This window comes from Monomorium pharaonis, chromosome 9 (assembly GCF_013373865.1).
Source record: "Monomorium pharaonis isolate MP-MQ-018 chromosome 9, ASM1337386v2, whole genome shotgun sequence".
Taxonomy (NCBI): Eukaryota; Metazoa; Arthropoda; class Insecta; order Hymenoptera; family Formicidae; genus Monomorium; species Monomorium pharaonis.
Window position 1 is genome coordinate 3,709,118 of NC_050475.1, and position 21,870 is coordinate 3,730,987.

Here is a 21,870-nt window from a genome sequence, read left to right on the forward strand (position 1 = left end):
ATGATATAATCTTCGATAATTAAATTATTATAAATTATAAATATAATTGTTTTTTTTTTTCAAAAATGTATATTTGTTCTAGAAACTTGAAAGTGTATGTTTATAAATTTTTACATTTTTAAAATTACTTTAAATAGATGAAACATTGATCGTATATGAGATACATATTTATGATTGTACCATTAAGATATTCTTTTTTACATATTAGTACTGTAAGAATCTATCATTAAGAATCTACTATAGTTGTTTTCCTTTTAGGGAACACAAATTTTGACACAAGTATTGTTCTATTTTTATTACTCATTGAACATAAAAAGAGGTAGAACAATGCTTATCGATTGTGTTCCCTAAAAGGAAAGCAACCTACATTAACATTTATTAACTACGCATTCTTTGTTTTATACATTTTTATACATTTAACTTTTTTATGTTAGATATAAAATTGTGAAATTTATATTGTAATTTTAGTCAACATATAGAAGACTCAGATTTCCAAAAGTCGCAGCAGGAATTCGGCAACAAGAAAAAATACGCTACCAAAGAAAACATTCAAGGAAAACGAAAAGATAATGGAAAGAAGGCGACGGACGATTACCATCTATGAAAGATTTGAAAAGCAAGACGATTTTGAATTATACTTGTGTAATTAATTATGTTATATATTGTACTCTTTGAATTCATATAAGTAAACATTGATGATTTCCCATATCAAATGATTTTTTAATTGTAATTTTAATTTAAGAATCAAGGAACAATAAAAAAATAATCAAGGAATAATACAATATTACGATATTTTTATTTCTATTCGTATTTATTATCCATCGAGAGGTATTAATTATACAAATATGTGCATTCCATTATATTAAGGACACCTTTGCTTTGCAACTTTTAACAATAGTGTCTCTTATTATATCCCTTATTAATAGTCTTGCTTGCTTAATTGTTATTTTTGGTTGTAAATATTCGAATTTTCTGAAATACAGTGAGCAGATATAAAAAAAAAAAAATGAAAAATTTGACTTGCAATAAAATTTAAGCAATAAAAATAATCCTAATTTTACTATTTTAGATAAATAATTTTTAAATAAATATATGGGTCTAAAAAATATTTTATAAGAGTTTATTAGAGTTTCATTAATGTAGAAAAAATTTCATTTAAGGATCGAGGTTCATGCATGATTCTCTAATATACATATAGTTAATAGACACAAATTTTCTAAATTATTTTATTTATATACAAGGTATATGAAAAAATAATAAAAAATAAATTATTTTGAAGATAAGTTAGATAAAATTTTAATAAGTTTCTTTTAAATTAAAGTATTTTTTAGATACCAATATAATTTGAGTTCCCCGGACGTCATTTACAGATTTGACTATTTATAACCTATTCTTAAAGAAAAGGATTTAGTTTTATATGTAAATTCACCAAGCAAAGTGGTAGAATAATACAAATTAATAAGTCAAGGAACGAGATTTAAGATTCTCGGAAGAAAAAAAATCATATAGAATATCTACAGATTAAGTACATTAACTACATACATTGAAAACTCATAAGAATTCATAACGCAAACATTGAAAGTAAACACGAATTCTAATTCAAAGAGAAATATGCCTTTTGTTTGCATATGTATTCCTAATCTCTGATTTTTGCAATATTTTAAGGATGTTTGGTCGCAGATAAGGCGCATAAATCTATTCCCCCTAAAAAATAACAATCTCAATGGCATATTGAAGGCATCTAGGCATCTATCACTCTATGCAGATTCGCAAAAGAAAATTGATTCATCATCGCTTTCGTAAGAGAGATACTGTAAAATAGGTGATTTCAAGATCAAGATGCATTATTCGAACTGCACTTTCGTTTTCTGTCTAAGATGTCAGCCAACTTGAAGAAGAACCTGGATGACAAGGTGCAAGCCTGACAGATATATCTTTGTACACAATGGCCTGGAAAGCTTAAAACTCTCTAAAGTCATAACATCAAGGATCACCAGTCCCATTGATAATCTAGTGAAGATTGAAGCCACTTGCGTGAACCCATCAATGTCATGGCGACACGTATTCTCTTCCTTCTTACTTGAACTACGTTTTGAAAATAAAATTTAAACTTGACATGCAAATCAAATATCACAGTTAAGAAAATGTACACAGAGAAAAAAGTTATTAATTCAACAAAATGTAGAGTTAATTGCTAATTACAGATACATTCAGTACAATAATACATGCTATTGTAATAGTAACATTATAATTCAATCAAGACTGTTGTACTTGCATTAATAGCAAATATAATTATTGTATTGATTATAGTTGGCAACCTGAAACTACACATTTTATTGAATTACTTTTTTCTGTGTATAAATAGATTTAACAAACTTCTATATGCTTTGCAATATGCAAACTGTGTATGTATAAATAAATATCTGAATTAATATATCTATATGCTACAATTAATATATTTTAATAAAATTTTTTATTACCCTGAATTGCTACTTTTATATTATAGTAAGACTCATATTCCTGTATCATTTATGAATTTTATAATAAATAGGTATATATTTTTATTACAGATAGCTATAGCAACACTTTTCTAAATATCGAATGGAAAATAAGGAATATGATCTTTGAAATATTTCAAGAATTGAATTTGCTGTTAACATTATTAGGTAAAGACTTTGTGGGAGTAGTTGTATTAAAGAAATGAGTGTAGGAAACAGGCACAAGCTAAGCGAAAAAATTTGAGGAGTTGTTTAGGTTGAGTAACTTAGTAAGACATATTACATAACATACATAGTATGCATCTCTCATAAGTTGCACTTTTATTTATTTTTTAACTTTGTTCTGTCGATTAATCCATTTCTTTTCGTCAACCTTTTTTTTAGGTAACTGTAGGGGAAGGGTCAGCATAACCAATGGGTAGCACACCGGACATGACAAAGGTAATTTGTCTTGTTATTAGCTTTAAATTTTCGCTTTTATAGAGCTTGTATTTCTACGAGATTGTATTTCTAGTTTTCATTTCTACCCTTTGGCTCAAACGTGGATGTGGCACGGACGCATACCACAGAACGATTTTATTGACAGTGTCGAAACTGTCGAATAGTGGATGTGATATGTAGTTCTACATGCACGTTTGGACGTTAATGCTACACATTTCGGTCGCACGAAAAAGGCCACGGTGGCCGCTGTTAGGTTTCTTTCTGCTTTAACTTATTAGCAGCCGTCTATTTTCTTTGGCAGCAGTGCACCTAAAAAAAAGTCACAGGTTAGGTTAGGTTATAGGTTCAAGTCAGCTCATTTTGTTTGACACAAACTTTGGGAAGTTAAATGTGTATATGTTACAACAGCATAAAAAATACATAATACATTGGCATAAACATTGCACTGTTAATTACTCAACTAGTTGTTCAGTTTTAGAGTTAGACAAACTACGTAAACTAACGGTTTGGAAATTAAGGTTATCTGTTTATTTCTATAATACTCCTTGTTTCTTAAGATACTTAATTATTATATAAAAAAGAAAGTTTAAACATAAATTTGGAATTTAATTTATTAAAAATTAGGGGATGTCTCAAAGTATTAATACATAATACATTTTATTATATTAAAATGTAATGTCTAACATTGTTCTAAATTAAATAATTAATTTTTGCTGTCTTTATCTGTTATTTTCGGTAATCTAACTTTAAAATTATTTAAATTTTTATAGGTGAAAGATTCAAACCAAAGGATGGCATATTCAACAGAGCAAACATCCAAAGTGGAGTTACTACCATGTAGTTTCAAATTTCACAATTTTGTCGCTAAGGTCAGCGATATTAATATTAATTGCCACATAATAAAGATGGAAGATTGCCTGTATCTCTGGATTGGAGATTCCGCTAATTGCAGTATGGAAGATCTGTCTTTTGCTCTTACATCAAACTTTGAGAGACAGCCTATTGCGACCAAGATTATGGGTTCTGTAGCAGATGCCACATCCACAAACATGGCTAAGAGATTAAGCATGAAATTTGGCAAACCAATATATGTTAGTTTTAACATAACTCCAGACAATATAATATTGCCAGGAATCGAAAGAAGAATACAAGAGGAGTTCAAGACGCATGCAGATCTATTAAGTTTTTGATTATTAAAGAATTCTCGAAATATTTATTTAAAGATATTTTTGTATATATATTCTTCACATGTATAACTTTTTGTGTTAATAAACTTTTAATATCTTAAATTATTTAATACTCTTAATGTAGAAACTTTGATGGATATCAAGGACAATATGTTGATTATGTGTAAAAATATTTAAAGAATAATTTATTAAGAAAGAATATTTTACAACAATAAAAATATTTAGAAAAAACAATTTAAATTAGTAAATAAAAATAAAAATTAAAAACAAAAGTAATGTATAATGTTATGACTGCTGGCAGGCAGGCTCAGCGGTACTCGGCGTCACTCGGCGTTGCTAGGCGACCGACTTGTTGACTCGCCGCGCCGCTGCCGCCATGTTGCTCCGCGCTCCCCAGTCACGTACGCCACCCCAGCGCCGGTCGGACGCTCTGTCGACTCCGTGTGTGTCTCGCGTGTTCAGATTTGAATTGTGCGCAGGTACGGTGTTGTGTTGAGAGTGCCGTGGCGCTAACAAACGATACGCGAGCCATGTGAGATCGTAGCAGAGGTCGTATTCATGTGTAAAGCGCGGCATCGTGCGTTTGCCTTCGGTTTCGAGTAAGATGTTCGCGTGTGCTTTCAAGCAAAGTGCTTGCCCGAAGGGGATAATGTTCGATAGAATATCGCGAGTGCCAATTAAGTGAAGTGCTACTAGTCGTCGTGTGAACATACGAAATTCTCGAAACGAATTTGTCTCCGTTCGTTGTATCTCGGCGCGTAATTTTCATTTAACCGTTTTCCTCGGCCTGCGTTTCCACGAAGTTACGTAACGTCACGCCACTTAATTTCATGCCATGTTGATTTTCGTTCCGAGCAAAGTTTTCGTGTGCGCGTATTCGCTCGAGGAGGATACGCAGTCCGTTCGGTAGAGTGTGGATCGTGCCAATAATTTGGAAACTTTACTAGTCGTCGCGCAATTATACAGAGATATAAAACTCTGGGAGCGAATTGCTTTATTTCTATTCAGTGTGGCTCGACGTGCGCATTCAAACAATTCTTGGCGCTTTTTTCGGGTTTCGTGACGTCATACCAGCCATATTTTCTTTGTTGATTCATCGCCAATCAGACGAGCCGTACTTTCACATATTTTTTCAAATGTAACGGTCGCGCCAGGTAAAATTCTCGTGCGCGGTTTACGTTTTACTCGTGTGTGAATATTATCCGTAATATTGGGATTGCCGAATAAAGTATCGAGCGATTGTTATCAATGTGCGGTTCGAGAATAGCAGGATGAATCAAAACCGGAAAAGGAATTAATGTAGCAGCAGTAGCATCAGCAGCAGGAGCAGCGACAGCAATCGGTGAGTGAATTTTTATCAAATCAATTATTTGATAATTTATATCGATGTATATGTGGTATTGTACATTTACAGAACACGATTATGCACATTTGCATAAAACAGATTTAAAATATGAATGCATAAAACAGATTTAAAATATGAATGCATATAATTGTAAAATTTACGGGTATAGCATGAAACAGGACCAAATAAACGTGGACATAGCATAGAAGAGACCCAAAAAGTCATACACATTACCTACAGTATTCATAGATATTTGACTACATAGTTCAATGTGCACATAGAAGCGCTGATGGATATCGGTCTTTGTTCCTTTCTGGTAGTATATACACATGAGATTTGTTCGCGTTGCTTGAAATCCCCAAAATTGTTTGCACTTTAAACGAGATAAATATACACTCGAGCACTGGAGAAAGAGAAAGCGAAGATGTCGAGTGCAAAAAGTCAAGTAACGTGAACAGGCCCATTGAACGATGGAACCACGTGTCTCTCATGTTGTAACCTAACCTATTCCAAACTTTTGCGCGTAGGCGTGTAGTCTGTAGTACGCATTTCATACCGGCAATGCAAATCGTTTTTGCAAATAATTAGTTTAATTTTTTGGAACAAACGTGGAAGATGTTAACCAAGAATTTGTCAGTTTTCTGTGAACGAAATCAGAAATATAAACAGAGATTCTTACTTTTTGAAGTAAATATCGCTATTTTTAATGTTGTACTTTATGACTTTATATGTATTCTAAATTTTTTCTAAATTTTTTAAAATTATTTATTAATTTTAATCAATAAATTGTATAAATAGAATGTGTCTAAAATAAACATAAATTCCATGTTTATTTCTTTGCAGGAATTCAGTAAAATTGAACCTGATAAAATTTTGGAAGTATTAAGCGAATTTTTGTTACAACCGGAATGCACAAAAGATGTTGCAGACTGTTTTCCAGAATTATTACCAGCACTTGTTTCTATAGCGATACCTGCAGATGACATACAATCGTCAGAATTAACAGATAAAGATGTTACTCATCGATTAAACTGTGTTATATTAGGAAAGCTGCTTGATATTAATCAAGATTTACTAGCGTATGTACAACTAATATTTGTTGCTTTAATATACACATACTGAGTAAAATTTCTACTTAAAGAATTTTTATTTTTAATAAATTATAGTTTATTAGTTTGTATTAAAATTTTACTAAAGTATTAAGTTTTATTCTATGACATTGTATATAATCTGTTTAATTTATGTATGATTAGTAAGTATAAAATTTTAATTTGTGTTGTATATGAATTTCTTTGATTATAAGTGATAGACACATACGTACAAATGGAATAAATTTATTTTAAGTATTACAGTAATAGTATTTTGTAACTGTAAATATTAATTATTTACTGTCTAATTTTAAAGAAGTTAAACATTAGTGTTCCTATTTACGACGAAGAATATTAATAGAATATTGTTTTCTTATTTCAGATTTGTTTTACACTACTTTGATGTTAATCCAGCTCCATTTGAATCTCTGGACAATTCTGATACAGTTACGCCTTCGAAGAGACAGAACAAAAGAAAATTTTCCTATATCTCTGAAGTATCTGAATATGATATTGTTGTTGCATGTCATAGTATCTTACGGTCTGCTATTAGCCATTTTAAACATAAATGGAATTGGTCAAAGTTTTATAAGTATTTGATGAATACAGATGATGGGGTAAAATGGTAAATACTTTATAAATTTAATGAAAATATTTTTCTGAAAATTATATGTGGTATATTCTATGACAATTTTATTTAATTATATAAATATATATATTTGAATAAGTTAATATAAATGTTTCTAAACTATTTATAAATGTATTTGAAAGTAAAGATTTGTTAATTTGATTTCAGGATTGCCTTAAAATGTATAGCAATAGTTTTAAACATGTCTGAATCGACGAGACTGTCATGCACACAAACATTTATTCCAAATTTTAGAAAATTTTTAATTGATTACAAAGATAAGGGCATAGATACTAGTATTGTCTGTGCCAATTTTGAGTCGGTGGAAGACATAGTGAAAAATATCTCATCTATTGTATCTGTCGGTGGCATTTTATTGCCCACTCTAGGCAAAAATAGGAGCACTTGTAATTTGGTTTTGGTTTCTTCTACAAGAAAAAATTTACAGAGTCTGGCCATAGCCATTGGCTCCAGAAAATGTATCTGTCTGCAAGGTCCAGTTGGTTGCGGTAAGACGGCTCTTGTGGAGTATCTAGCTGGAATCACCGGACACGATACGTCAAACTTTGTTAAAGTACAACTGGGCGATCAGACAGACTCAAAAATGCTGCTGGGAATGTACAGGTGTACTGACGTGCCCGGTGAATTTGTCTGGCAGCCAGGTGTTCTCACGCAGGCGGTTATCGCTGGCAAATGGCTGCTCCTGGAAGACGTGGACAGCGCCGCCCTCGATGTAGCCAGCGTCTTGAGCAATCTAATGGAAACCGGGACGCTCTGCGTACCTGGCTATCGTGATACCATCTACGCCAACAGTGGATTTCAGCTGTTTGTTACCCAGCGACTGACAATGTCTACTACGGGCATTCAAAGACACGTTACGGGATCCTCGAGTCTGTTGCAGAAACACTGGTTATGCCTAAACGTGGAGCCTCTGTCTAAGGACGAATTAGTGATCGTAGTCCAAACAGCCTTTCCAATATTGAGCACAATTGCAACTAGAATAGTAGATGTGTTCCTGTTGTTCTCTGTTGGAGATCATGATTGTGAAAGTAACACGAGTGATGTTATACTACTGAAGATTGGACGACAGACATCGACGCGAGATTTAATAAAATGGTGCTCTAGAGCTATCGTCGATTTCGATGTATCATCGCCGGATTCCGCATTGAAGATATTTCAGGATGCTCTAGATGTCTTTTGCTGTTCAGTGCCTAACCAAGGTAGGTTCTGCCTAATTCTTCTGTTTAAATATATTATAATATATAAAATATACTTATTCTTAGATCTTTTTTATTTATTAATTGTATATAAATTTATAATTTTTTTCTTTTTTTAAAATATTTAAAAATGTTTTTATATTAAATATTATTTAATATTGAATTAATTATAATATTTTTTTTAGAGCAACGATTAAATTTGGCGATGGCGGTAGCTCATAAACTTGGTATTATAAAAACAAAGGCGGAATACTTTTGCAACATGCACAAACCGTCCATAGCCCTACTTTCCGAGCTTCTGATAGCGGGCAGAGCGAAATTGGTTCGTAAGAAAGCGCAATACGCGAGATTAGATGTAGACAAGATTAATTTTTCTTTCACAAGACCATCCGCGTGTCTATTGGAGCGTATAGCTAGCTGCGTTATGCAAAAGGAGCCTGTGCTGTTGGTTGGCGAGACCGGTACTGGAAAAACGAGTTCGATACAGTACCTAGCGCGAAGCACCGGTCACAAATTAATAATCATAAATATGAATCAGCAGAGCGAAAGCGCAGATCTATTAGGGGGGTACAAACCGGTAGATCTCAAGTTCCTGATTACGCCTATTCGAGAGGAGTTTGAGATCCTCTTTTGCTCTTACTTTGTAGTTGAGTCAAACAGAAAGTTTCTCAAACACATCGCTCTGTGTCACAAGCAGCAGAAGTGGAAGAATCTCGTCACTTTGATGAGCCACAGTGCACGCGCCGCTGTGAAGAGATTGAAAGATAAATATGATAAATACCTCGAGGATAATGCATTTGAGAAAAACGTTTCGAGACATTCCAAACAAGAAAAAAATTCTCAAGATAAATCCGATCAGGGTGATATACAGACTGATATAGATATGCTGAGAAAGTGGGAAAAGATGCTGGAGAAACTGGACAAGCTGGGAACTCAAGTGAAGAGTCAGTATGCATTGGCATTCTCTTTTATAGAAGGCAGTTTGGTCAGAGCTTTGCGAAACGGTCATTGGGTTCTTCTAGACGAGATCAATCTGGCAAACGCAGAGACTCTGGAATGTCTCTCTGGTTTATTGGAAGGCTCTTCGGAGTCTTTGCCGCTACTGGAGCGCGGTGATGGAGAACCCGTGAAGAGGCATCCTGACTTCACAGTATTCGCTTGTATGAATCCGGCAACAGACGTAGGCAAGAGAGATTTACCAGTTGGTTTAAGAAACAGATTTACTGAGTTTTACATCGACGAGTTGACTGAGCGATCGGATCTTCAATTGCTAGTGAGTTCCTATCTGGCGGAATTAAATCTGCCGCTGGAAAAACACGAGACGATCGTCAAGTTTTATCTGAATGTGAGGAAGGAGGCTACCAGCACGTTGTTCGACGGCACAGCACATAAGCCGCATTATAGTTTGAGAACGCTGTGTCGCGCGTTGTACATCTCCGCGTCAAATCCTTGCGGCAATGTTTTAAGATCTCTATATGAAGCTTTTTCTCTGAGCTTCCTGACGCAGCTGGATTATGACTCATATCCGATTGTACAGAGAATGATCGCGAAAGCTATCCTCGATAACAAGAGTGTTAAAGCAGTTCTTGGCACTCCTATACCAAAACCAAGATGCAGTCCAGAAGAAGAATACGTGTACATCGAAGGATATTGGGTTTTGCAAGGCAGTCTAACGCCCGAAACACCTAACAATTACATATTGACTGATTCCGTTAGAAGAAATTTGAGAGATTTAGTGAGAGTTGTGTCGATTGGAAAAATTCCAGTTTTGCTTCAAGGCGACACATCCGTGGGCAAGACCAGTTTGATCACCTATCTAGCGAAGATTACGGGACACGTTTGTGTCCGTATAAACAATCACGAGCATACGGACTTACAGGAGTATGTCGGAAGTTACATCGCGGATGAGACCGGCAAGCTGATATTCAAGGAAGGTATCCTAGTTGACGCAATGCGCAAAGGACATTGGATTATTTTGGATGAATTAAATTTAGCTCCAAGTGATGTTCTGGAAGCTCTTAATCGAGTGCTCGACGACAACAGAGAACTGTTTATACCCGAGACGCAACAGGTGGTAAAGGCGCACGAGCATTTTATGCTATTTGCAACACAAAATCCACCTGGACTCTACGGCGGTCGAAAAGTTTTGTCGCGAGCGTTTAGGAACCGATTTGTAGAATTGCACTTTGACGAGATACCACCAAACGAGTTACAGATAATACTCAATCAGAGATGTAGTATGCCAGAGTCTTACTGCAAACAGGTAATTAACGTAATGACGGATCTCCAGATAAGGCGTAAAAGCACGGCGGCTTTCGCCGGTAAAAAAGGATTCATAACTCTACGAGATCTGTTTCGTTGGGGTGAGAGATATAGATTGGCGCCCGACGTAGGCGGCAAACTGTACGATTGGAGTCAACATCTGGCTGACGAGGGCTACCTTGTTCTCGCCGCTAAGGTCCGCAAAGCTGAAGAAGCAGACGAAATAAGACAAGTAATAAAAAAACATTTAAGACGGGACGTGGATCCTGACAGCTTGTTCACGCTGAATGACAAAACTTCACCAGTGACGAGACATATATTGGAGGAGATTTTAAACAATAATATCTCTGGCTTTGGCCATATTGTCTGGACCTATCACATGCGTCGAATGGCAGTTCTGGTGAAGAAATCCTGCCAGTTCAAGGAACCAGTGTTGCTGATTGGAGAAACTGGCGGAGGCAAGACCACAGTCTGCCAGTTAATTGCGGCTATTAACGGTCAAGCTATGCGTGGTGTGAATTGCCACATGCATACTGAATCATCCGATTTTCTGGGAAATCTGCGCCCCGTTCGAGAGCATGTTGAAAACGATCAGAGGCTCTTTGAGTGGGTGGATGGTCCTCTAATAAATGCCATGCGTAACGGTGATTTGTTCTTAGCTGACGAAATTTCGTTGGCCGATGATAGCGTTCTGGAGCGATTAAATTCACTTTTAGGTTAGTATAAAACAGATTATATGTTCTATCGGAAGAAATTAATTATATCTTCTATGTGTATATAATTGTTATAAAAAGAGATTAGAGAATTTGATTTATTTTATTATAAAGCTTACTTTGGGATAGAACATGTAACTTTTCTTGTAGGACAAAAATGTAAAAAAATGATAATTTTTATTATTGAATTTAATAAAGAAATTTTTTATATTTTACGTTTCCATCTTAAGGAGAAAATAATCTCTATTTTTTAAATATTATTTTTTTATATTAAATCTTTTTCTGTACAGAACCAGAGCGTAATCTTCTATTAGCTGAGAGGGGAATAGAGTCTTCGCACGGTGAAGAGAACACCGTGATCGTGGCGGACGAGAAATTTGTATTCGTCGGCACGATGAATCCCGGTGGTGATTACGGTAAAAAGGAACTCTCACCAGCCTTACGAAATCGCTTCACCGAAGTGTGGTGTGAAGGTTGTATGGCCAGAAACGATCTGTACGATATAATAGTACATAATCTTTACATTGATTCTCAAACAATGAGAGAATCCATCGCCACCGCAATATTGAGATTCATTGAATGGTTGCAAACCACCGAAGTAGGTAAGAAACTCACTGTGAGCATACGAGATGTGCTTACTTGGGTCGATTTTATAAATGTGTCCACTGGCGATACTCTATTATCGAAACTGACGATTGGAGAAGCATATTATCATGGTGCATGTCTCACATACATCGATAGTCTTGGATCTGGTTCAACAGGTTCAGAGAGGTAAATGTTATTAATACTATTATTAATTCCTTATTATAGTCTAATATTTTACTTTTAAATGTAAAAAAGTATTTATTCTAATTTTCAATTTGATAATATTTTATTTATTTTTATTAAATTATTTAAATATTAATACTCATTTAGTTTGATAAAAATTTCAGTGCTCAATAATCGATTGTTATTTATTTTTAGTGTCAGTAAATTGAAAGATTTTACAAAGGCTGCTTTTCGATTTATTAAGTCAGAGGTTGAAAATACAATAAAATCTGAACTTGACATGGAAACTGCTGTAGTGCATAAAAACGTCGTTGTAAATGCTGTAGACGTATTCGGAATGTTACCATTTTATATTAAAAAAGGTTCGTGTACTATTTGCGAAGATTATGCATTTACATTTACAACTCCCACTACGAAACTGAATACGTTAAAGCTGCTAAGAGCATTGCAGTTAAATAAACCAATTCTTTTGGAAGGAAGTCCGGGTGTAGGAAAAACTAGTTTAGTTTCTGCACTCGCGAAAGCCGCAGGACATACGTTGCTTAGAATAAATTTGAGCGACCAAACGGTATTATAAAATGAGACAAGTTTATTCTCATCACACTCTTAAATTACAGCTTATTTTATTATTAAAATAATATGCTCTTGTGTCCATAGGATGTGTCCGATTTGTTTGGTGCTGATCTTCCCGTAGAAGGCGGAAAAGGCGGTGAATTTGCATGGCGAGATGGACCATTTTTGCGAGCTTTGCGTGCCGGATATTGGATACTGCTCGACGAATTAAACCTAGCAACGCAGTCAGTCCTGGAAGGCCTTAACGCGTGCTTTGATCATAGGGGAGAGATATACATCCCCGAACTAGGAAAGACGTTTTCGGTTAAACCTGGTACAAGATTGTTTGGTTGTCAGAATCCTTTACGACAAGGTGGGGCCAGACGAGGCTTACCGAGATCTTTTTTAAATAGATTTACTCAGGTGTATATTCAAGGATATATCATGATATAATAAAAGTGCTATGAAGGTATTTTTGTAATGTAATGTTTATTGTTCTTGCAGGTTTCTATAGATGCATTAATAGAAGAAGATTTGAAATTCATACTCAGTGTGCAATTTCCACAACTTCCTACAGAATTAATCAGTAACATGGTGCAATTCAATAGCAAATTAGCGTCAGAAGCTGGCATCATATGGGGGCATGCCGGGTCTCCATGGGAAATGAATCTACGAGATATTACTCGATGGTGCGAAACAACTATTAAAGCTGCTTCTGACGAATTCTGCGTCAATAAACAGTTTAATCCTAGTGATAGCATGGAACTTATTTATGTTAACAGAATGCGGACTAATGAAGATAGACAAAAGGTAAATGGATTGTTATAAAGTTATGTTTATTAAAATATTTGAAAATATCGAAAAATAATAGAATTCAGAATTGTACTGAAATAATAACTTTTCTATACTTTGTAAAATATAAAATATGTCAAATATATTATTGTTATTATTAATGTTAATAATAATTACTAGAAACATTTTCCGTATTTTTAATTTGTTTTAGGTCTATCAGATATATCAAGAAATTTTTTTGCTTGAGAAATATCCTCTTTCACCCAACCAATTGCCCATGTACATTACGGCAGATCAACTTTTTATCGGTGACACAATGTTAAATCGAAAAAACCTCAATGAACCACAGGACTTTAATTTGTTAGTGCTCAGAGAACAAAAAAAGATATTAAAAAGTCTCATGAAATGCGTCAAGATGAATTGGATGTCAATACTTGTACGTTTATTTATGTATTACTGAATAATTTTTGTTAGAATTCCATCTTTAATTAATTAGCTGTAATATAATTAAATTTAATGTTATAGGTTGGTGCTTCAGGCTGCGGGAAAAGCAGTGTGGTTCGTTTACTTGCCGCTTTGACAGGCCAGAAGTTGAGATCGATTGCCATGAATTCTGCGATGGATACGACAGAGATATTAGGTGGCTTCGAACAGGTAAGTGACAACGTGAGATATATATTTAATATTAACCAGTTGTTGTTTTGCCAATGTGTTTATTGAAGGGCTGATTCTTTGAATATTGAATATTAAAGCCTCCTAATTATTCCTTATATGTATACTCATTCATGGGTCTCGGATTTTCTGAAGAAATTGAATGATTTGGAAGAGTAATTTACATTATGCATAAGTCAGTGCGTTAGCAGACTATAATTTTGCCTGGTATCTTTCACTAATATCTTTGATCTACTTTAAGAGTCGCTATTCAACACATAAAACCTTTGCTTTGATTTTTTCAATATATAAGAAATTTTCAATTTTTTATATTCTTCAGAATTTATTTTTTTAAAGAAATAATTAATATTTTCGAAAATGATTAAATATATACAAATATGTACTTAATTTAAAAAGTATATTGCAATTTATGTCGCTATATTTAAAATACACAGTACTTCAGTTTAATAAAAGGAACATATAATTTATATATTACACATACTTTTATTTTAAATATGTGAGCAAGGTTTTATATACATTTGAATATAATTCATGCTCTCTCTCTCTCTCTTTCTTTTTTGGCAAGGATAAATTTATACTTGTATAATTTATGTAGTTTACGATGTCATTTCGCATATTTTGCTGCCAATTTACAGCAGTATTTCGGTTTTTCAGGCACCGTTTTCTTAGAAATGTTCTTAATAGTAATATTTTGCCCTGATGAGATTATTTAGAATAATTCGCTTGAATGCTTTAACTTTCAAGAACGCTATGAAAAAATCGATTTTAATAACAATTCCAAGATATACTTATTTGTTAAAAGTTGAACAGATTGGTTAGATACGTTGGTATAAATATTTAAATAATTACACTTTAGAATTTTGGGTATACGTATTTTACATATTGAGTATATTTTAAAATACATAAACATTTTCAAACAAACAGATTTCAAATTTTATATTTTTGATTCCTTGAGAAATAAGAAGTAAATAAACATAGGAGATAAATTAAAATAATATTACTCCCCCCAAAATACACGATTCATATTTTAAATATATAGTCGTGACTACGACACTTGCAATTCAAACGTATCTTATATATTTTTAGTGCAGTTCTAAATATTGATTTTTTTCTTACAATTGCTATTAATCGATTTACGTTCTTGATATAGCATTTATAAAATTACAATAAAAAATTTCGGTCTTGTTCTGCCATTTTCTTACATATATAATATACATTAATTTACATTAAACATTTTATTACACACGCGACGTAATACCTAAGAAGAAAGTATTTGGTGGTAGTTACAATTAATTGACTTGTACATATAAGCAGCATCCTTCGTGCGCTGCTTTTAACACATCTCTGGTGAACAAAGAAACAAAAGATTGGGTGAAGATATTAATCTCACATAATTTTAATAAATATCGATATTTGCCATGTAACGTTATACTGCATATTCGTTTTTAAATACATCACACTTCTCTACATTGATATGCTTTTTGCTATACAATAAGAAACAATTTTTACATTGATACTTTTAATACACTTTAATATATTTTTAATTATGCCAATAGTGCATATTATTTATAATTTTGGAAGAAATTTTAATGATATATTCAATTTGTGTTGCTTTCAATTAGACTTACAAATAATATAAACACGTTAAGAATTATTTTTCATTAGATTCCACATTCAGAAATTTCAAATATTTTTCTTGAAATTTGCTAGTTAGATTTTTAAAGGATAATTTATCACGATTATGATCTGCTAACTACGATGTAGTGTGATGCAGCTTGATATGAATAATTTTTACATAAATTAGTGGAAATCATTACTTTTAATTATTCTCGTAATTATATTTTTAATTCGCAAAATACTACGTGCTTTAAAGAATCACATTTAATCAATCATAATTTGTCAATTTTAAGTACAATTAAATTTTGATTGTTTTTAATATTATTTGTTTTTGCTTTAATATTCGGAATCGATCGTATTTTAATATGTTCTCTAATATTGTGTTAATTATTTTAACATTATAATTTTTCGAGGTGTAAGACTTCGAATTCAAGTTTTTCTTTATTATAGAAATGTGATGAGCAAATATTTGGAAATATATGGAAATATCTCGGTTTTGGTTCGCTGTTGTTTTAATTATAACATTAAATTCAAAATAATTAGAGATTATTAATATTAAGAATACACATGGCTCATATTTACATTGGCTGTAATTATTTTCCGTTCTCTATTTGTCGAATAAACGACTGGGTACTTTGCTTACATACTCTTGTTAATTTTTCTTATTTGTTTAAAACAAAAGTATTGATGTAATGCATAATTGATCGGCGCGGCAGGACGCTGATGCATCATGCGGTTGCAACGGGTGTAATCTCTAAAATGTCGTAGAAAATATATATGTAATTCAATATATATAATATTTCGTTTTGAGAAGATTGAGTCCCCAGATGAAGAAGCTCATGCAATAGTTTTACGAAGGACTTTAAGCGCGGCAGGACTGCGCATTCGATCTTTGCATATATTTAATAAGTGCACCTATAGCTCGGCTAAATACAGAAATTATAAATCTTTCTTCCAGATACATATATAGATAATTATACTATGTGTTATATAATTCTCTGATTTGCCAGATATTTGTTTTGTTTTCAGTTCTGTTCTAGCTGAAAAAGCAAAATTAATATTATTTAATATCTCTAAGGTTTCGCTCTGTAATATAATATATGTATAATATATATCTTCTAAGAATCTATTAGTGACACCACAATGACGAAGAGACTAGGACGTTTATAAGCAATCACAGATACATTTAGATGATGCCCGGTGAATTGCATTTCTCTCCTCGATCTGTCACGTTTTATTTTTTATAATTTGTCATAACGTATAATATACAAATGAAAAAGAAATTGAATTTTAATTTGAATTATATCAAATGATATCTGAACTTTATTCTGCTTGCAGTGATAAGTAAACATACTTTCATTATTTAGTTACTATTATATAAAGTATGCATTGAAGTTTAATGCACATCTAGAATATTAAATTAACATAATTTAAGGTCCAGTTGTTCCAACTTCTTGATAAATTTATCTATCAAATAAATATGTGTTTTCATTTATTTAAGAAAAAATGAAGATAGACATATTGCTTATCTGATAGGAAAGTTTATCAAGAAGTTGGAACAATCACCCCTTAAACCAGTATTCATAGTCCATTCTTATATTTAAAATCGTCTTAAATCTTAAGATGTCATTTCAGTTATAGAGTTTCTTTAGCATCTTAAGATTGAAATGGTCTTGAAATAAAAATCAAATATGAATACCGGTCTTAACGCTGCAATTCTAAACAGAATTGTATTTCATTTTTAAATGCTTAATTTTTTTATCTTTTAATTATCAGTAACTTACTGCGTTATAATTGTTTAGAAAGATGTTCATATTTTGTTAATTATCTCTGGGATTCCATGAATGACAAGGTACATTAGCACGTTATTTGTTAGGATAAAAATCGTTAAAAAAATGTTGGAAAAAATTCTAATCATGCATTTGCAATAATTAAAATGCATATAAATGTTCTAAATGTGGCAAGATAACGTCATTTTTTAGATATGAAAGTAATGATCTTTACATTATTTTAACTGACGATTTTGGACGTTAGATTTGTGCAAATTGATATACATATATTATACATGAGTACGAGTTTTGTGAAAAGTCAGTCTGTCAGTTTTTTAAAATCTATCATATGTACGCATCGTAAAAGTAAATGTGCATATTAAATTTTGAGTAACTTCTTTCCCTAACAAAAGTCGAGATCTGTTATTCGTACGAAATTTTAACATTATCTTAATGTTCTCTCGCCTATTTGATATCGTAAATATCCATAGGAACCAAATTTTCAATTTTATATAGATTTACAATTTAATCTTTAATTCCATCTAATTAATGCTGACATTAAAAATTGCATAAACGTAAAATTTTACGGATGTTTTCAAACGCAATTGCAGATAATAGTTTCGCTGATTATATATTAACGCTCATTAAAAGATCATTAAATGACGCAATATTTATAATACATAACTCATTTGATTTCGGCTTTTTATCAATAAATGTATATGAATGTCTGATTAGAGTATAATGCTTCAAGAGAGGATTGAGAGGATAGGAAGGTCCTTTTTAATCTGTTTTTATCTTTTTACAATTATTTTTACACTGCACTTGATGCGCTTTTTGGTTCGATGTTGATTAAGGTCGTTTATTCGCTGGGCAAGTCACTACTCGTCGGGCTCATTTGCAGATCGTTTAGTTCCGCTGGTGGTGGTAGTAGAAGGCTCGGTCTCCTAGCTAGTTCCTCTTCGTACAGACTAGACGTGCTCTTCGGTCGCGAACTCAGACTCCAAGGATCGGGTGGTATCACGATGGAGTCGTCCTGTAATTTTGTATTTGTCGTAAGTTTGAGTAAAATATTTATTTAATAAGAATCATAATTAAAACAATAACATTTCTGGAAAGGAGAATTATTAAGGAAAATTGGATTATTCTTTAAATTCTCTTAAGTTTCTTAAGTGATTAGGCGCGAATTCTGCGATAGACTTCGGCGATTACTCGGACGAGTGTCCTACCACCAGTAAATGTTTGGCAGTCGGTGGCAGGGGTGGTTTTAGGAGTGCCACGTCAGAAAGGTTACATGCCGGTGCGACCGACGCCAGGGGTGGATCCGGTGGCGAGGGAAGATTCATCGGCGGCTCGTATCGGGGTAGCTGAACGTTCTGCATCGGGCCGGTCGCGGCGGATCCGAGGATCCACCGGGCGATGCTTTCGCAGCAGCCGCAACACACGTCCGACATCCCCTGTCGCAGCCCCCGGTGCAGGGCCAGGAACAGAGTCGGGTTTACGAAAGCGTGCACATACGCGATGTGTAAAGTCACCTGGTACAACAAACCGCGGAAGCCAGTGATTTAGATGCGGTGTATAGTTTGCATCGTGCTACTGCGAACATAAATCTATAAGTTAATCCAAAATTGCGCGATAACGTACTTGTAATAGAAGTCGCAGAGAGAGAGAAATTTTCTTTTATTAAAGCGCAAAATTGAAATTATAATCACATAATCGCAATGGAAAATGTTATTTATATGAACCTCTGGTCTTCTGTTTGAATTAAGGAAAGATTATATTTAAAAGAACTTTACGAGATGCAAAAGCATATATGTTATAAAAATACTACATTGAAAAATATTCAAACTTATATATATGTTTAGACAATGAGAAGATTTATCTTTTCATAAATTACGTTTTTCACTATGGTTCTCCCTTTGTCAAAATACCGGAAGTTTATTGCACATCGAGGAGATAAAATGTGGCTATTTCGTGCATCTGCTACAATGCTACGCTCAACAAAACCGCTATGCCTTCGAGTCACTCAACGAGTTTTTCGACGGGGACTTCTTTCTCTTGAAAATTTATATTCTCGTGGAAAGATTCCTCGGAGGGTCTCTGTTCGGTAGCTGCGAATTCGCTCGAGCGATTCACTTGTAACTCCGTACTGGCACGGTCGAGCAAGTTACGTTTTCATGTTTTCTCGCGAAGTTTTCGCATTTGTTCCCATCGGAACTCCGTATTGTTATCAGAAGTTGAACTAAAATCGCTTGACATATTTTGTTATATCTCGCACATGTATTTTAGACGTTATAAGGAATTATACAACAAGCCGAATTATAATGGATTTACAAAAAAGGAAAGATTTGTAATTCGTAATTATATCGTTGCCAGACGATTAACTTAACTTCGGTAACAAAAATGTTACTTGTGTGACGTTAGCTATATTTATTAATATTTATCATCGCCCAGTTTTATTTTAGTATCACGAATGTATCTTTTGAAATTAATAAGAGATCTCGTTCTTGCGTAATGAATAAGCAACGAGACATATACGACTGCCGTTTTTACCGGGACGAAATGCGACCCGTAAACGTGCGGCGGACACTCGTAATCCCCGAGCTATTAATATTCGCACTGATATCGCAAGTGCGCGCAAACACGCGCCATTACTAGCGCGATAAGTAATGACCGAGCGATATTTGTGGGGGCATAAATATCGATAGCGGAAGTAACATTAACGCGAGCGGAAGTAACATTAATACAAACTTCCCATTGTCTCGTCGCGGCGTTCTATACATTCTAATTACCTCGTAGCCAGTAGGATTCCCTATGACGGGGTGGTGCACCAGGGTAACGAAAAACAATGGTCCCCAGAACAAGACGTACGCCGCTGTTATGACCAGGAACATTTTCACCCTCTGCACACCCTCGCGTTCCATCCTCCTGAGGTAATTTCTCATTTTCCGGTGCTCCTCAATGGCACCCGTCCTCTGAAATGTCGTTGCTGAATAATTTTACATCCTTTCACGCGCCACGGCGCTCGTTTCCTTCTTTTCTATCTTGCTTCGCATATATGTCCCATTTGTAGATGCAGGAAAATGTACATGTGCAAGAAAAACTTGGTACTGTCAATATATACTGTTTAAATATTTAAAATGCGGTTTTATAACAATATTTAACTATTATTAAAATTATCAATCAAAACGAGAAGACTTTGTAAAGATTTTTATTAGTGCATATGTGTTGCATAGACTTTCTTTGCGTCAAAAATTATTAACGTAATGACTTACTTTTGGCGTCGTACCGTTCCTCGTGTCGCCGTCTTCAGTTGCAAGTGCATTCGTTGCACCCTGCTGTCCTCCCGTCACATTAACGAGCGTTGTAACGAGACCAGCTACTCGTACCTGTAGATAAACACTTTGTCGTACAGAGATTAGGAAGAAATTTATAAAAGTAAAATAAAATTAAACACTTTTTTAATTAAATATATAAAATTTTTAAATAGAAAAAATATTTTTCTTATAAGAATGCAAAAACACAGTTATCTGAATTTTCAATTCTAAGTTAACATATATTATATTTTTATAAGTTTTAGAAAGAACAACTCTTATTTTATTATATTTATCTTAATGCTGTATATTTATTTGGATAAATTTTTAAATTGATAAAATATAACATTTGATAGATTTTACTGTACGCAATTAAGTACCACTTACCGCTTCGACATTAGCTTTCGTTAGATCTCTGTGCAATTTTCTCAAGTGAAAGAGCGTGAGCGCTACACAAATAATGTTGATGACAATCCACAGGGCATTGAGTATATAATGGCGAAAAGGACCATGTACCAACGGACAGCTAGGTGCGTTGTGACCGCTCTCCGTGTTTGCCGCTAAGGCTCCACTAAGAAACGTGGGTCCTAGATTGATAGTTATACTGGCGAACCATATCATAAAGGTGCCAAAAAGCACGCACTGCAAAAGTAACGAAAAATTACTCGATATACTTCACAAAAGAATTTTTTTTCAATCATTGTTTTTTTCCTAGTTTTTCGAGTGTAAAATTGCACAAACTAGTGTTTCACGAATTGCGTTTACGGTTTAGTAAAAAAAAACTTTTAAATAACGAACATGAGACTTTTATGTAAAACGGATTTTATTTGAAAAATAGCTTTAAATTAATTATTAGTGTTTGAACGTATTTTTTGTAAATTACTATTCTTTTTTAAATAACTAAATGATACATGAGATTTCAACTGTTATTGATTGCTATTCCTTTTATAAAGTGTACGATATGAAAACTATTTTTACACAATTTAATTAAAATCATTCGTGTATAAATA

General features: G+C 33.5%; 3 protein-coding genes and 1 long non-coding RNA gene across 17 annotated transcripts in view; 2 read left to right on the forward strand and 2 right to left on the reverse strand.

Moving 5' to 3' along the window:
* The first annotated feature begins 2,563 nt into the window (after positions 1–2,563).
* LOC105833536 (proteasome assembly chaperone 4) lies at positions 2,564–4,231 on the forward strand. Of its 6 annotated transcripts, none has more exons than XM_036291909.1 (3): positions 2,564–2,666; positions 2,883–2,939; positions 3,710–4,231. In XM_036291909.1, the coding sequence occupies exons 2-3, from the start codon at positions 2,913–2,915 to the stop codon at positions 4,127–4,129; spliced, it is 447 nt and encodes a 148-aa protein (XP_036147802.1). In that variant the 5' UTR covers positions 2,564–2,666; positions 2,883–2,912; the 3' UTR covers positions 4,130–4,231. The 6 variants fall into 6 exon arrangements, with proteins under 6 accessions (XP_036147802.1, XP_012530797.1, XP_028049093.1 ...); XM_012675343.3 differs by lacking the exon at positions 2,564–2,666 and adding an exon at positions 2,686–2,793; XM_028193292.2 differs by lacking the exon at positions 2,564–2,666 and having other exon boundaries at positions 2,774–2,939.
* LOC114255206 lies at positions 2,783–3,451 on the reverse strand. Its single transcript, XR_003626505.2, has 2 exons — positions 3,315–3,451; positions 2,783–3,248 (listed from the first exon to the last, which is right to left on the reverse strand). It is a non-coding gene; the product is annotated as an uncharacterized LOC114255206 (long non-coding RNA).
* Positions 4,232–5,746: 1,515 nt separating the features above from the next.
* Positions 5,747–21,870, forward strand: part of LOC105833541 (midasin) — a 90,876-nt gene continuing 74,752 nt past the window's right edge. Inside the window, exons 1-11 of the mRNA XM_012675350.3 lie at positions 5,747–6,158; positions 6,315–6,550; positions 6,942–7,184; positions 7,356–8,407; positions 8,590–11,382; positions 11,670–12,150; positions 12,343–12,715; positions 12,805–13,122; positions 13,204–13,509; positions 13,703–13,927; positions 14,017–14,145. Coding sequence (XP_012530804.2) covers positions 6,087–6,158; positions 6,315–6,550; positions 6,942–7,184; positions 7,356–8,407; positions 8,590–11,382; positions 11,670–12,150; positions 12,343–12,715; positions 12,805–13,122; positions 13,204–13,509; positions 13,703–13,927; positions 14,017–14,145 — 6,228 coding nt within the window. The 5' untranslated portion in view covers positions 5,747–6,086. The remainder of the gene's footprint in view (positions 6,159–6,314; positions 6,551–6,941; positions 7,185–7,355; positions 8,408–8,589; positions 11,383–11,669; positions 12,151–12,342; positions 12,716–12,804; positions 13,123–13,203; positions 13,510–13,702; positions 13,928–14,016; positions 14,146–21,870) is intronic.
* Positions 14,709–21,870, reverse strand: part of LOC105833544 — a 47,779-nt gene continuing 40,617 nt past the window's right edge. For 7 of the 9 annotated variants that reach the window (XM_012675359.3, XM_028193393.2, XM_028193394.2 and 4 more), the window contains 5 exons: positions 21,248–21,502; positions 20,822–20,935; positions 20,339–20,521; positions 18,776–19,081; positions 14,709–18,582 (listed from right to left, as the gene is read on the reverse strand). In XM_012675359.3, the coding sequence (XP_012530813.1) occupies positions 18,409–18,582; positions 18,776–19,081; positions 20,339–20,521; positions 20,822–20,935; positions 21,248–21,502 (1,032 nt within the window). In that variant the 3' untranslated portion in view covers positions 14,709–18,408. The remainder of the gene's footprint in view (positions 18,583–18,775; positions 19,082–20,338; positions 20,522–20,821; positions 20,936–21,247; positions 21,503–21,870) is intronic. The other 2 variants (XM_036292336.1, XM_036292337.1) reach the window with 2 other exon arrangements.

Excerpts from the sequence above, each read along its gene's own strand:
- LOC105833536 (XM_036291909.1), top strand. The coding sequence starts at position 2,913 with ATGGGTAGCACACCGGACATGACAAAG. Across the intron at positions 2,940-3,709 it reads GCACACCGGACATGACAAAG|GTGAAAGATTCAAACCAAAG; the intron begins GTAATTTGTCTT and ends AAATTTTTATAG.